This window comes from Mirounga leonina, unplaced genomic scaffold (genome assembly GCF_011800145.1).
Source record: "Mirounga leonina isolate KUSES-001 unplaced genomic scaffold, KU_Mleo_1.0 Mir_129, whole genome shotgun sequence".
Classification (NCBI taxonomy): Eukaryota; Metazoa; Chordata; class Mammalia; order Carnivora; family Phocidae; genus Mirounga; species Mirounga leonina.
Genome location: NW_023270323.1, coordinates 26,996,548 through 27,012,052, shown reverse-complemented (window position 1 = coordinate 27,012,052; position 15,505 = coordinate 26,996,548). Strand labels below are relative to the sequence as shown.

At 37.8% G+C, this 15,505-nt stretch overlaps 1 protein-coding gene across 1 annotated transcript in view; it reads left to right on the top strand.

The window, feature by feature from the left end:
• Window positions 1-5,786: 5,786 nt before the first annotated feature.
• STAP1 (signal transducing adaptor family member 1) overlaps window positions 5,787-15,505 on the top strand; it is a 32,638-nt gene continuing 22,919 nt past the window's right edge. Inside the window, exon 1 of the mRNA XM_035004886.1 lies at window positions 5,787-5,909. Within this exon, the coding sequence (XP_034860777.1) occupies window positions 5,790-5,909 (120 nt within the window). The 5' untranslated portion in view covers window positions 5,787-5,789. The remainder of the gene's footprint in view (window positions 5,910-15,505) is intronic.

Below are 15,505 nucleotides of genomic sequence, written 5' to 3'. Positions count from 1 at the left end.
TTGGCTCAGTCAGTAGAGCATGTGACTCTTGATCTCAGGGTTTTAAGTTCGAGCCCCAGTTTCGATGTAGAGATTACTTAAAAAAAAATTGAATCTTAAAAAAGAAGACAGAGATATAGTTAAAGCAAATATGGCAAAATGTTAATAATTACTGATGTAATTATTGTGTAGGTGTTTATTAATACTGCTCTTTTAGCTTCTCTGTATGTTTGAAACTTTTCATGGTAAAATGATAGGGCAAAGTGGCATTAATAAAATTGCAGGTGTTTGGGGAGCCTGGGTGGCTTAGTCCTTAAGCGTCTGCCTTCGGATCAGGTCATGATCCCAGGGTCCTGGGGATGGAGCCCCGCATCAGGCTCCCTGCTCTGCGGGAAGCCTGCTTCTCCCTCTCCCACTCCCCCTGCTTGTGTTCCCTCTCTAGCTGTGTCTCTCTCTGTCATATAAATAAATAAAAACTTTAAAAAAAAAAATTGCAGACGTTCTCAGAATTTTTGCAAAAAAAAAAAATATTCTGCAAAAGTCAAAAATGAAAATGTTAGGAAATTACTGTAAGAGAATTTTGTCAGAAAAAATTACACTCCAAAAATCAATTTGTAAAAATTATGACATTGCAATTATAACTTAAAATTTGCTAAAGTAAAATAAACTTATTTGTATAATTTTGTAGTTTATTTCTTGGAGTGTATTTTTTAATATAATATTTCAATTTTTAAAATTCCTTACTGTCAAATGTTAACCATGTGTTAAGTAGCCTTTAAGTAGCCTTTTCTGACAAAATTATCCTCAGATAGGAAGGCTCTAAGACTCTAATTGCCACATTAGTAAAGTGTGCTTGCAATATGCAGGTAGGTGGCAGCAACGTTCACACAAAAAAACCCAAACAGTTTTACTATGCATTGAATAAAGGTCCCCATGAGTTCTTAATTTTAGTGCTGTGTGAACAGCTTTATGTTACCTCTGTGCTGTGTTTGATTCTTAGTTGCAACTGAATTCTATTATATATACATTGTTACTCTTAACAAGAACACAACCAGTGAGGCTGGTTGGGTAGGTAAAGTATGTGACTCTAGATCTCAGAGTTGAGAGTTAGAACCCCACCTTGAAGATAGTTTACTTACAAAAAAATTTTAAATAAATAAATAGAGGAACACAACAAATAGACTATTCTCTGGATCTCCATTTTGTAGCCTATAGTTTACTTCTGATCAGTATAATTCTTAAAAAGGAGTTTTGTCATTTAAAACACATTTAATTTAGATTCACTATGTTGTACTCCTGAAATTAATGTAACATGTCAATCATCCTTCAATTTAAAAAAAAGAAATAAACTAAAAAAAACACAATTAATAACCACAAGCTTAATAATATACTTTCTGCGTTATAATTTTAACCTTGCAAAGACTTATATTACTTTGGTGGTACTAGGCAAAAATTTAAATAATGAATGTTAATATTTATTGATATGGAAATGTGCTATAGAAACACTATATGAAAAATGCAGTTTATTAAACAGCATGTACTAATCTGATTATATAAATACACGCAACTAGAGAAAATGTGCCAAAATAGTAATGGGACCTATCCAAACAGTGCTCATGGTGGATGGTGGAATAGCGTGTGATTTTCATTTTCTTCTTTATGCCTAAAGACTTAAAACTTATATAAGTTTTCCATTTATGAGAAAAATAAATTATTTTAAGTATTTATAGAACATGATATATGTTTGTCAATTCAAGTGCCTGTAGAGATTCATAAACAAAGTGCCCACACTGTAGCTTGCAGGCAATGCCTAGCCGTAAGAGATATAAGGGGTGAGAGAAGTAGGAAAATAAACTGCAACCAAAGACATGAAGCAGAAATGATGTGCTGTTGTCACAGAGAAAAATTGTCAGATACTGTAGAGTGTTCATGTTTGCAAAATGGTACTAGATTATGGAGCACCTTCAATGTTAACATAATTTTTCACTTCTTCCCATAGATAGTGCAGAACTATATATAGATCAGGGGGTCAATTCTATAGAACCGAATTCATAATAGTTAACTGAGGCCAAAAAGGGGAACTACTAATAGGCATTTATTGGTTTACCTAATTGTTGGGGAGGGATGGAGAAATAATGTATTGGGGGCTTTCAGGAATGATTCCCAAAGACACACTACGGAAGTGAACCACCAAAAGCCAGCTGCTGCAAATTGAAGACTTGGGAAGCTGATGCTGATGCCGGAGTCTCCAGAACCATAGTGATACTGCTTAATCAGGAAGTCACTGCAGTTACAAAACTGCCATGTCTAGGAAGACACGATAAATAAGAAGTCTCCATGAGCAGGAAGCCTCCTTATTGCTTCTGGCTCCAGAAACACACCATACCTGTCATTATAGGTATCAGAAAACTGATGTTCCATGCTTTGACTATCACCACCATGAAACCAGGGATTGAATACTGGGACTTCTGATAGTATTGCCACAGAAAAATGAGATGTCTCCCGACCATGCTTCCCTCTAGAAAAAAAAAGCCAAATTAAGAATAAATTCTGACTCTGTTCTTCCTTGCTAATATGGAATGCATCCCAGCTCCAGCTGCAGAAAAGTCTGGATATGTCATTTTTAGCTTTTCAGCCTCTGCAGTTAAGAACGGCACACTGGAAGGGGCTGGAATGGATATTGAGCACCGATCTACCTTATCCCATAAAACAGCAGTAGTGGATCTTAAATGAAGTGAAAAGGAAGAAAAATGTAGACCGAACATTTCTATATATTGAGCTTGATGTGGTTAAAACCAAATTCATTATTGCTCTTTCCCCCCAAACTATCAACCTATCTGGAGTTTTGAGTTTTTATTAAAGCTACCATTATACTATGACTTACGTCATTTAGAAACTAGTATGTGTCCTGTATCTATGTGACATCCAAGAAATATTTCTCAGTCATATAAATTACACCCTACACTGCATAAATAGTGAGAACATATAACTAGAAAAACTCTTATAACCTAGATGCAACTCTTTGTACTAAAAATTGTGTTAGCAAATTAAACCACTCTGACAGGGCTACTGATATCACTTCTACAACAGTGATTCCTCGCCTTTTTTTTTCAGTCCCAAAAGACCTAGTAGAAATATTTTTTAAATAATAATGACTCACCATGGCAGAAAGTATTCCACATAGTCATTAAAATTAAAGATGTATTCTTCAGTTATGGATCGTAAATGTAAATGTATTCAATTCAAACATCTTCAAAATTTACTGCAATGAATTGTGATGAAAATGGCAAAAAGCATCAATAAACATTAAGTAAAACAAAGGTCAGAAATTTGGAAGTACAGGAGAGGGTTTGGGGGCTCCTATACAGACTTATTGATTGAATCAATTCTGATAAGTGGATAATAAAGTACTTTAGAGAGCCTTAACTGTTGTAAAAATGTGCATTCATTCATTTGAATTGCATTATAACATCAATGACTCAAAAGAGCACTGAGATTTTGGTGTTATATGAGTTACTCTTATATTCCATTCAAAGTTGTTGAACTGTATTAGCCATGTACCTGATGTATAACAAACTCCTGTGTACAGATACTGATGATGGCTATAATAATTGGACTTAGTGAGTGTGTAGTAGTGAGAATCCATCAAAGTGTTTTAAGCAGGGGAGTGACTTGATTAGACTGCATTTTAAATGAGTCAGAGAAGAAAAAGGGTGAAAAGTGGACAACTGAGAAACGTATTGCTGCTCTGGAGACAAGAAGGGAAGAAGCTGTGAGCCCAGATAAGTTAAATGGTTTGTTCAAGGTCTCTGAGCCGGTAAAAACAAAATTGGCTTTTCTCTCTACACCCAAACTCTTTTTCTACTATGATTCCTTACTTACAAATCCATTATTCACCACCTAAAATCTGAGATATCTCTAAGAGCATTTCCATTGTAATGATGCAGTTGGAAACTATGGACAGATCTAACTGGCTAATCATGTTTCAGCAGGATTTTTGCAGTCTTGTAGTTATTTTTTTCGGAAGACATAATTTGAACATTGGTATATTAACTATTAATGTGACTTGCAAATCAGCAAACCAAAGCATCTTAGGCTGATAAACTGGCTTTTCTTTAATTTTGCTTATTTTTTTAAAGGTAAGAGAGACATAATTAACTAGATGATTATTTCTCAGAAATATTGCTACGTTTACATTTTTCTAGAAGCATTCTTTTCTCCCATGAAACTCTCTGGCCATAAAGCCAGTGACTGCTTTTCTTATATTCCAACTACTGTTAGCTCGCAGCATCCTGCCTCGCTTCCCTTTTTCTTTCCATTCTCAGTCCTTATCCCTTCTTTCCTTTCCTCCCTGTTACACCAGCTACCAGCTGCCAAGAAGGTGGATGAGGTCATTTATCAAATCAGGAGGTGTTTCTTTGTCATTCAATTCATTTTCCTATTACATTGAAACTAAAAATTAGCATGGTTTTGTCTCAAAAAAATAAGCTCAACTTATATTGAAGGTTTATCTTAGAAGGTTTGAGTAATAATAGGAAGCAGGTCTTGAGATAATATAAAAGCAAAGGAGTAATTTTGAATCTTCAACTCCCAATATCTGTTTCCAACCATTTTCATTTTGGTGATGCATTAAACACTCTCCTCTAGTTTACTGATAATCGGTCTGTATTGTTATACCTCACTTTGTAGACACTTTGGCTGCGCATATTCAATGGAACCCCTAGTGGTGGAGAAAACCATGTAATGTCTCCACTAGGAAAGGAGGAACAAACTGAGATTCCTGCCTTATTTTGATTTCTAAGAATCAACTGCTCTAACTGGGGACAATGCTCAGGCCTGGGCTATACTAAATCTAGAATAAATCTTAAATACAGAGTGTGAAATAAGAAATGGTGGAACTTCTCAGGATCCCTGCGAAACATACCAGTATTCCTTCCATGGTTCCCTTCTCCCATCATTCCTTGCACAGTGCTGGGCCAAATCCAGTCTCTCATGGACCCTTTTCCACATGCAGCTACTGAATGCATTTTGGCCCCAGTGTAGCTCTCTAAATCTCACTAGATAACTGTAGAGACCCCCATCCATGCATTATAGCATCAGTGATCCACAACTCAGAAAGCATACAAGAACAAAAATTTTTAAATATTATAGCTTTCTCTGTCAGACAGATTTTGCCAAACATCAACTGGTAACCCACAAACCCAAAAATTCTTATTGACAAAAAAGTAAAAAAATCCCATGTTCCCATCACTATGGTTTGTAGTTAGTGGACCATCAAAATGGGCATGGGATAAGGAACTCCAGTTTTTAAAAAAATGTAAACGAAGCTCAGTCCTAAAAGATTTACAACACAAATAGTACTAATAAAATTATCCTGTGAAGTGATTTTTAATGAAGTGGAGTTAATTCAAGTCATGTCTTCTAGGCATGAAAATGGAAAGCAATAAATAAAAAAAGGTGGAAGAAAACAAATGTGACCTGGATGACTCTTCCAAAGTCCATAATCACCACATTGGTTCCTTTCATCCCCCGGTGATGTTAATCTTCTGTTTATTTTGCTACTGTAATCCTAAGTAATTCTAAATTTACCCAGAGATTGCCCTTTCAAATTTGGTCTATGCCTGTTCTTTCTCACCTCACAAAAAGTAAAGGAAAAAAAAGTGGTGTGTGTGTGTGTGTGTGTACTGTTGGTGGTTAAATATCGAGTTGGGACTTCCTCTTTGAACAGTTGCTTTTTCCTCTTACACAAAGGAGATCTCATTTTGTTTGAGCCTGGATATAGTTGAAACCAAACCACACACCGAGAGGGTATGATGGCTAAGAAGCCCCCAACACCAGCCCCTCGCAGGATCTTCCAAGAAAGGTTAAAGATTACTGCTCTACCTTTGTACTTTGAAGGGTTTTTGTTAGTCAAGAGGTCAGAATACCAGGTAAGTCCATAGATGATAATGTTAAACCAGCAGTTTCTGTCTTAACATAAAAGTAATTTCATGGTGATTTGATGTGATGTGACAAGGGCCTCCTTGTTTCTGTTGCTATTAAACCCTCTTCCTTGGGGCGCCTGGGTGGCTCGGTCATTAAGCGTCTGCCTACTGCTCAGGTTATGATCCCAGCTTCCTGGGATCGAGCTCTGCATCGGGAAGCCTGCTTCTCCCTCTCCCCCCCACCCCCCCCGCTTCTGTTCCCTCTCTAGCTGTGTCTCTGTCAAATAAATAAATTAAATCTTAGAAAAAAAAAAACAAAACCCTCTTCCTTGAGCTCAGAAATATGCCAATTTTGCACAATTTAAAGACAACGTATGGCTTGAACACATACACGTATATATATCTGTATTATATATAACATTCTAATGTTAAGTGAGGTGATGTAAGAAAATTTAATAAGCTACACTTCCAAAGAATTTATTTAAACATTACAGAAGATTTCCACTTAGAAGATAAAATGTTTCCTATATTTTTTCTGCAATTTACTAGTATGCTTCCACGATGACGTGTATCATTAAGATAACATACTATGACTGAAATTAAGCATTTTGCTCCTACTCTCATTTATTTGAAGTTTACAAATAATGATAAAATTATCTTTTAATAGTAAACTTTTGTAAAAAATTATGAAAATGATAAAATTGATACTGTTTAACATTATGCATAGTTATATATTCTAAAAACATTAACATAGTGACTTGAAAAGCTAATATGTAAGTGCAGTGTGGGTAATATATACACAAAGCTACATTAATACATTCACTCTAAGAAAATGCAAAAAGCATTTCGTATTTTTTTTTTTAAGATTCATTTATTTGACAGAGAGAGAGATAGCGAGAGCAGGAACACAAGCAGGGGGAGTGGGAGAGGGAGAAGCAGGCTTCCCGCCGAGCAGGGAGCCTGATGTGGGACTCGATCCCAGGACCCTGGGATCATGACCTGAGCCGAAGGCAGTCGCTTAACCAACTGAGCTACCCAGGCGCCCATTTCGTATTTTTTTATATGTAAAAATGAAAACTTATAATTAGTTAAAATCAGTGTTTTTAAAATACCAATTATGGAGAATTTGAAATTAATGAGAGAAATAAACATGAAAGTGCCTGTTATTAATGAAAAAGGAAATAATTAAGTTAGGTCAAATTTTATGAAATTTTAATACTAACAAAGTAGAAAAAAATTGTTTCAAGAAATGTCACAAGAAATGTTTAATAACGATAACAGGATTTATTTTCTGAAGATTTATTAACAGAAAAATTGTGTATGTGAAAATATCTGTAATACCACATTCTGGTTTTTTTTGCAAAGACATGGTAGCTTACCTTCTGTTATGGGTGTTAAACATATATTAGTAAATTTGGCAGCTACATTAGAATATTTTTCATTCCTCCTTTATGCTTTTAAAGTGAATTCTATCTTGTTACAACAGGTTATCCACATAGTTACACTTTGCCAGGAAACTGGAATTGGGAAAACAAAATTTCTGATTTGTAATTTAAATTTGGTTATTCTTTAAATAGCTATCAAAGTATTTATAATAACTGCTTCTGATATTGGGGTTTTAAGAAAATATTTAAAGAAGGCATTCCATTGGTATGGTTAACAGAAAGAACAAGGATTTTAGAGAGTCAGTAAAATATGTCTTTACCTAATGGTTTTGCCACTTAAACAGCTTGTGATCTTGTACAAGTTATCCTATCTCCTTGAGATTCAATTTTCTCAAACTATAAAATGGAAAAAATATGACTTGCTACCCAAGGTACTATGCCTGGGATACAACAGGTGCTCAATTAATTTATTCATTCAAGCAATGTTTATTGTGTGTCTCCTATGCACCAAGCATCATATGGACTTCTAGAGAATATAAACATAACACGAAGACCCTACCTTCAAGAGGCTTAGTTTATAGTAAGGAGGGATGACTCCCTTACCTGATTGCTACTCTACCTTTTCTTAGAAAGCATGCTTTGAAATGGAAAGAATAAACTATAGGTATAAATATTTCTGATAAAATTAGCTTGTGTTTCCACTTGAATTCAGAGCAACGTATCTTTTACTTGTATGTCAAGGAGAAGAGAGCAAGAGGACAATAATGTCGATTTACAGGGTGGTTTTAAGGATTAAAGAGATAACATATAAAATACCTGGTTTACACTAAAGATTAGATTCATTCTCCTTCCATTTCATTATTTATCATATTCTTATTAATATACTAAAATCAGTTTTAAGTCCATAAGTACAGTTAACCCTTAAACAGCATAGGTTTGAACTGTGTGGGCCCACTTACATTTGGATTTTTTTTTTAATAAATACAGTACAGTGTTGTATATGTATTTTTTCTTCTTGATGATTTTCTCAATACCATTTTCTTCTCTCTAGCTTACTTTACTATAAGGATACAGTATATAATACATATAACATATAAAGTATGTGTTAAACGACTGTTTATGTTACTGGCAAGGCCTCTGGTCAACAGCAGGCTATTAGTAGTTAAATTTTTCTGGAGTCAAAAGTGATATGCAATTTTCAACTGTGCAGGAGGGTCAGCACCCCTAACCCCCCCGCATTGTTCAAGGGTCAACTGTTAATATGGCTCAAAGGAGAGCCACAGGGCTAGAGTGCTAGAAAATGAAAGGTGGGAGAAAAAGCTAAGGAAAATACAGGGATTTCTAGGCAAGCAGCAGCAAAGTGCCAGGGAACCTTTGAAAGTGAGGGTGAGTCAGGGGTAATAAAAGATTATCTTTAGGGGCGCCTGGGTGGCTCAGTTGTTGGGCATCTGCCTTCAGCTCAGGTCATGATCCCGGGGTCCTGGGATCGAGCCCCGCATCGGGCTCCCTGCTCCGTGGGAGGCCTGCTTCTCCCTCTCCCACTCCCCCTGCTTGTGTTCCCTCTCTCGCTGTCAAATAAATAAAATCTTTAAAATAAATGAAACTTAATTCAAAAAAAAAAAAAAGATTATCTTTAAAGAAAATGGGCTAGAGGAAGTTGGGATGTTCTGCAGAACATTAAGTGGGATCTTTGCTGCAGGAATTCAAAACATTTAGGCTAGAGAAAATCTAACCGAGGAGTAACCTAGTCTGTAAGGAGATCACACATTTAGAGGTGTTTCTTAGCTGTTTTGTGACAGGGGTACTTTTAAGAATTTAAAGAATTTTGTGCCCCTAGGAAAAGGTGCCAACATATACTATTTTAAATATAATTCCAGAAAGTCCACGGATTCCAGGTCAAGAACCCATTAAAAATACATAATCTTCGTGGGAAAGATAATGAAGGAAGACTTACTTAAGCCACAATACTAGAATTTTGGATTGATCAGGAAGATGATAATAAGAGCATGCCACGGCAGGAAACCGATGAAAACACAGTTCTTGCAAATGGGGAAAATTCTCATTTTTCTGGAACTGTTTAAAAAGAGAAAGCTCATAGTTTCTTCAATTTGTGATATGCTAAAATTAAGGACGATGTGTATAATACGTCTTCTTATTAGCCTGAACATAAGAATGTGGTCATCAGGGGCGCCTGGGTGACTCCGTTGGTTAAGCGACTGCCTTCGGCTCAGGTCATGATCCTGGAGTCCCTGGATCGAGTCCCGCATCGGGCTCCCTGCTCGGCGGGGAGTCTGCTTCTCCCTCTGACCCTCCCCCCTCTCATGTGCCCTCTCTCATTCTCTCTCTCTCAAATGAATAAATAAAATCGTTACAAAAAAAAAAAAAAAGAATGTGTTAATCATAATAGTATCAAAATAACGTTTCTCTGACTAGTCCTCTAATTGCCATTAATTCATTGAGAAAAAATTTAGGGCTATCTCAGTTGTGCCCTTAAACATAGTTCTCTATGCTGGTAACCTCCAAATGTTTTAAACAACACACTCCTTTCAAGAAAACATTTTTGAGCACAGATCTCTAATATAAGAATATTAATTTATTTAGAAATTATGTATTGTACTCCTGTACTAATACTTCAAAAAAATATGTCATATATACAGAAAAGTTATTAAGAAAGATAAATGAAATATAATTAGATATCCTAAAAGTTTCTTCCCAGTGGGATTATCTTGCACACTTTTGGAGTTTATGTGCCCCACTTTGGAGACCACTATACAACATCCTTCCTTGAGCAAAGGTACTTGACTTGCTCACAGGAAAAAGAATCGCAACTTTTTATTGGGGACAGGGGATAGAGAGGAGCATAATTGGATTTTGCATGTAATCCATTTTTACTAGTTACATCAATAAGAAAAGAGTGCTGGAGAGCCAGGAGATATAAATATCAGTCCAATTATGGAAGCTGGGCAATTCCCTTAAATCTTTTAATCTGTTTCCTCTTTTGTAAGATAGATAATTACTCTCTTGTATAACTGAATGGGTTGTTGTGATGATCAAATGGACTATATAATAATGGGTATATTTTTTTGAGATACGGACATAAGATAGATACCATACTAGGCTCTTAATGTCCTGTTGCTCTGATTCTCACAGTAACTCTTCTGTGTAGAAATTATTTTATTTACTTCACAGGTGAATGAGCTGTGACACAAAGGTTATGTTCAAGGTTCCTCATCCATTAAGGAGGCTAGCTTGGATTTTATTGAAAAGCATTTGGCATCATGATGCCTCTCAAACTAAACTAATTCCATTTGATTGTGGGCTTCCAAAGGTTGGGGATGTCTAATCACTAGATTCTTTATCATATTGAGCTCAATAGTAGCTCAGTAGACTTTCAAAAACATTTGTTTAATTGAATAAAAATGAGATAGTGACCTTAAACTCTAAATGCAAGGTCAGCTAATAATTATGAAGCTAGCGATAAATTCAAAATCCCATTTCAGTTCCTTTTCTTCAGAAATTCAACACTAATTATTGCTAAAAAATAAAAAAAAAACCTTTGTGCTAAATGTATTTCATTCAAAAATGTGTTCTTCAAAATTAATTTTTAAAAATATTTACATATCTCTATAGATATAAATATATACCAAGGTGTTGATTATTGAGATTGATATTTATAGATGCCTCAGATTGTACTGGTATGTTCATAAGAGCTTATCAGAAACTAAATCAAGACTGTGATCTCTGCATTCTGAATACAAGTTTGATCTGTTCTTAGGTTTGTAGCTGTGGTTGGAGTTCACAGGACCTACCGCTATTTGTAATCTTTCTTTTCCTCCAGGCTGCCTTCACTATCAACTCAGTGCCTTTGTTCTTACTTCTTCCCCCACTTAACAAACCCTCTTTAATCCTTTCCATGAGTCTGTATGTTTGTTTCCCAGTAAAACTCTTTTTTTAAAAAGATTTTATTTAGAGCTGGGAAATGAGCAGAGGGGAAGGGAGAGGGACAAGCAGACTCCGCACTGAGGACAGAGCCCTACACGGGGCTCGATCCCACCACCCTGAGATCACGACTTGAGCCGAAACCAAGAGTGGATGCTTAACTGACTGAGCCACCCAGGCACCCCAACCAGTAAAATTCTTATTTTTCCCTGATTAATTCTACTCTCTCTCATGACTGAACACCTCAGTAATTTTTCTTAGAAGCACAGATGGATGTCTGTCTGTATACAGAAAAAACTCAATAAACTTTGGCTATTAGTGATTTTAGTTTTTCTGTCTTATGGCAGGTTAATACTCATGAGGCTAATTAAGAAGATGAACAGAGTGGTACACTTTGACTTCAGGGTTTTCTCATGCTTTCTTTTCCTCTGAGAATCAGAGAATCTCCAGTTTGAACTTGAGTCTTAGATGCCATATTCCAGAAAACTACACAACCTGTGATTAGGTTCTCCAATTAAAGTGCCTGCATTCTGAGCTCTCCCACTCTCCCTCACCCCCAACCTAGTTCCAAAATACAGTGTAGCTTTGACTTGCTCCTTGCATTGCAGAGGCTTATCACTAGAGCAGAATGTGAAAGCCTTAAAAAGAAATATGATTTTTAAAAAAAGCTTCCCTCCTCAAATTTGAATTGTTTTATTATTAATCGAAAGTCAAGGGGTGCCTGGCTCAGTCGGTTGAGAGTCTGCCTTCAACTCGGGTCGTGATCCCAGAGTCCTGGGATGGAGCCCCATGTCTGGCTTTCTGCTTAGAGGGGAGTCTGCTTCTCCCTCTCCCTCTGCCTGCCACTCTGCCTACTTGTGCTCTCTCTCTCTCTCTCTCTGTCAAAATAAAATAAATAAAATCTTTTAAAAAAAAAGAAAGAAAGAAAGTCAAACCTGGGGCGCCTGGGTGGCTCAGTCCTTGGGCGTCTGCCTTCGGCTCGGGTCATGATCCCGGGGTTCTGGGATTGAGTCCCACATGGGGCTCCTTGCTCAGTGGGGAGCCTGCTTCTCCCTCTCCCACTCCCCCTGCTTGTGTTCCCTCTCTCGCTGTGTCTCTCTCTGTCAAATAAATAAATAAAATATTAAAAAAAAAAAGTCAAACCTGATAATTGGGGCGCCTGGGTGGCTCAGTCGGTTAAGCATCTGCCTTCGGCTCAGATGATGATCCCAGAGTCCTGGGATTGAGTCCCACATCGGGCCCCTTGTTCAGTGGGGAGCCTGCTTCTCCCTCTCCCGCTGCCTGCCGCCCCCCCTGCTTGTGCTCTCTCTCTCTGTCAAATGAATAAATAAATTCTTTAAAAAAAAAAAAAAGAAAAGAAAGTCAAACCTGAGAAAATTCAAGTATTTTTCAACAGAGTAACTAGATGCTCTTATGGGTTTTACAGAACATCTGACTGATCATAGAGACAGTATATATATTAGCAACTTCTCAAGCCGAATTTCTCAATGTAGTTTTCTATTTCTCTCTTTAAGACAATATGAAAGCACACTTTCATACTATTTGTGAATGGCAATGGGTTTCATTATCCTGGCTCACAAAATATCCTCCCTTTCTCATATATAATCCCATTGAAAAAGATCTATTTTGGAGATTTTTAGATGCCACCACCGTCACATACACACATAAAATCACCATTGTGCAAAAAATATATGGATAATTTAAAATGCAAAGTACCTGTTAATAATGTGAGTGATGAGACAATTTTTTTTTTTTTTTAAGTGGCCAACATTTATGGAACACTTGCTAAATCCCAGGTCCTATGTACTTTATATACAGCATTATTCCATTTAATCCTTAAACAACTCTAAGAAGCAAGAGCAGGAGGCTGGTGCCTCCCTCTATTCTTGGTCCGTTAACAGTGCACCCTCATATAGGGGACACAGTCGTCACCATCATCATCACCTTTATAATTCAGGACTTTTAATACATTCACAAAGTTGCACAACATTACCACAATCTAGTTCTAGAACATTTTCATCATGCTAAAAAGGAACCCCATTAGCAGTTATTCCCACTTCCCCTGCTCTGTAGATTTTTATATCCATTTGTGGGGACTTTTTTTTTTGTCTCCCAAGTATGAAGCCAACTAAAAATTAAGACAGAGGAATCCCACAAAGATCAGTTAGGTACTTTTACCATCAATAAAATCTATCGATATGTGGTTTAAATTTACGGCCAAAACAATGCTAACACTTTACCCCAGATTTAGGTAGGCTTGAGCTACCTTGAGTCACTCACTGACTCAGTTTAAGAGCCATAATGCTGCCCCTCTTGGAGGTCCTTTGCCACATGGCAGGACCAGAGAAGATCGCCCACTCCCTCCCAGTAGGCTGAGCAGAGAGAGGATAGACAGGGGTTAAGTTGAGCATATTGTCTCCAACCTAGGTCAGTCCTACTGTCTGCAGAGGAGATAATTCACTCTCTTGCACTGTGCAGGGTAGATCAGAGGGCATAAGAAGGCAGCAGAAAAACCAGGCAAAGTGCTACCGCAATGCCAACAACAAACACTTTGTATATGAAAAGAGGGAAATAAAAGATTTCTGATGGGGCTGAAGGCAAGGTTTGTTTTCTGGTCTTATTAAACTGCTTGACTCTGAGATGTGTCGGGTAAATACTGGGTATCTGGATTTCAGATAAGAGGAAGAATTTATTTGCCCAGTTTCATAATTGCTCCTTTGGGGGCCATCTATTGGCTGATCCTTCAATCTTATGCCCCTTAGAGTTGGCCTTTGTTAATTTGTTCTTGGCTCAGGAGGCATCAGCAGGTTCCATACATTACATTATAGCCAACTGTCAATTAGGAGGTAGGATGTTGTGGAAAGACCACAGGTCCTGGATGAAGAAACCTGTGCCACGTTCCAGCTCTGTCCCTAAGGTAGATCACTACAGTACTACCAGTTTGTTCAAGCCTCACTGTATGCATCTTCCCTTGAAATGTGACTTTTCTGCTCTTCCATCAAGAGATTGCATTTATTTTTCTACCCCTCGAAATCTGGGCTGGGCCATGCTTTGGTGAACGTGACAAAAGCACATTAGAAAGTACTCACACATTGGACCTTGCCCTCTCTTGTTCCTGGGAATCCTTCCACTAGCATGTGGACAAGTCTAGGTTACCTGACTGGAGACAAGACCCTATGGAGTGAGACTCCAGTTGTCTCAGTGGGGGATTTTCCAACACCAACAATCACTTCTCTGATTCTCTGGACACCAAGTAGGTGTTCAACAATTCAGCTCAATTCTGACGCTACCTATCCAGACATAGTGCAGACCCCATGGCTTAATTAAGGGCTCAGTCCCACAGGGCTGCCCTCCACTTCAGTCACCAATTTTAAGTTCCAGGCCTCCCATACTTCTGATCAATTCACTATAAATCAAGAGTTCCTGGGGCACCTGAATGGCTCAGTCAGTTAAATGTCCAGCTCTTGATTTTGGCTCTGGTCATGACCTCAGGGTTGTGAGATGGAGCCCTGAGTTGGGCTCCATGCTTGGCAGGGAGTCTGCTTGGGATTCTGTCTTTCCCTCTTCCTGTGCCCCTCCCCCTGCTGGCTCTCTTGCTCTATAAAATAAATAAATAAATCTTAAGAAAAAAAAAAGAATTCCCATGACCCCTTCCTAAGATCTGATAATTTACTAGAATAGCCCACAGCACTCAGGAAGACACTTTACTTATATTTACTGGTAAGGGATACAAAAGAACAGGCAGATGAAGAGGTACTTAGGGCAAGGTCTGGAAGGGTCCCAAGCACTCATGCTTCTGTCTCTATTGAGTCGGGCCGCACTACCCTCCCAGGATGTGGATGTGTTCACCAATTAGGAATCTCATCAAATCACGTTGTTCAAGAGTTTTTATGAAACGTAAATCTCCCAGCCCACCCCCCTTTTTGCCTAGAGTTTGGTGGGTGGGGCTGAAAATTCCAACCCATTAATCAGTTGTTCTTCTGGCCACCAGACCTAGCCTGAAGCTACCAGGGGTCCCATCTGAAGTCACCTCATTAGTATAAACTCAGGTATTATGTAAAGGGGCTCATTGTGAATAATAAAAACACTCCTGTCCCTCAGGAAATTCCGAGTTTTAGGCTCTCTATGCCAGGAACTGGGGAAAAAGACCAAATATGTTTCTGATTGTATCACTCTCAGTTCTGCATTCCCAGCTAAGACCCCAGGCAAGTGAGTGAGGCCACCCTAGACCCGCCACAGGGAAGTATGCCCAAAGAATCATCACCAGCATCAGCATGA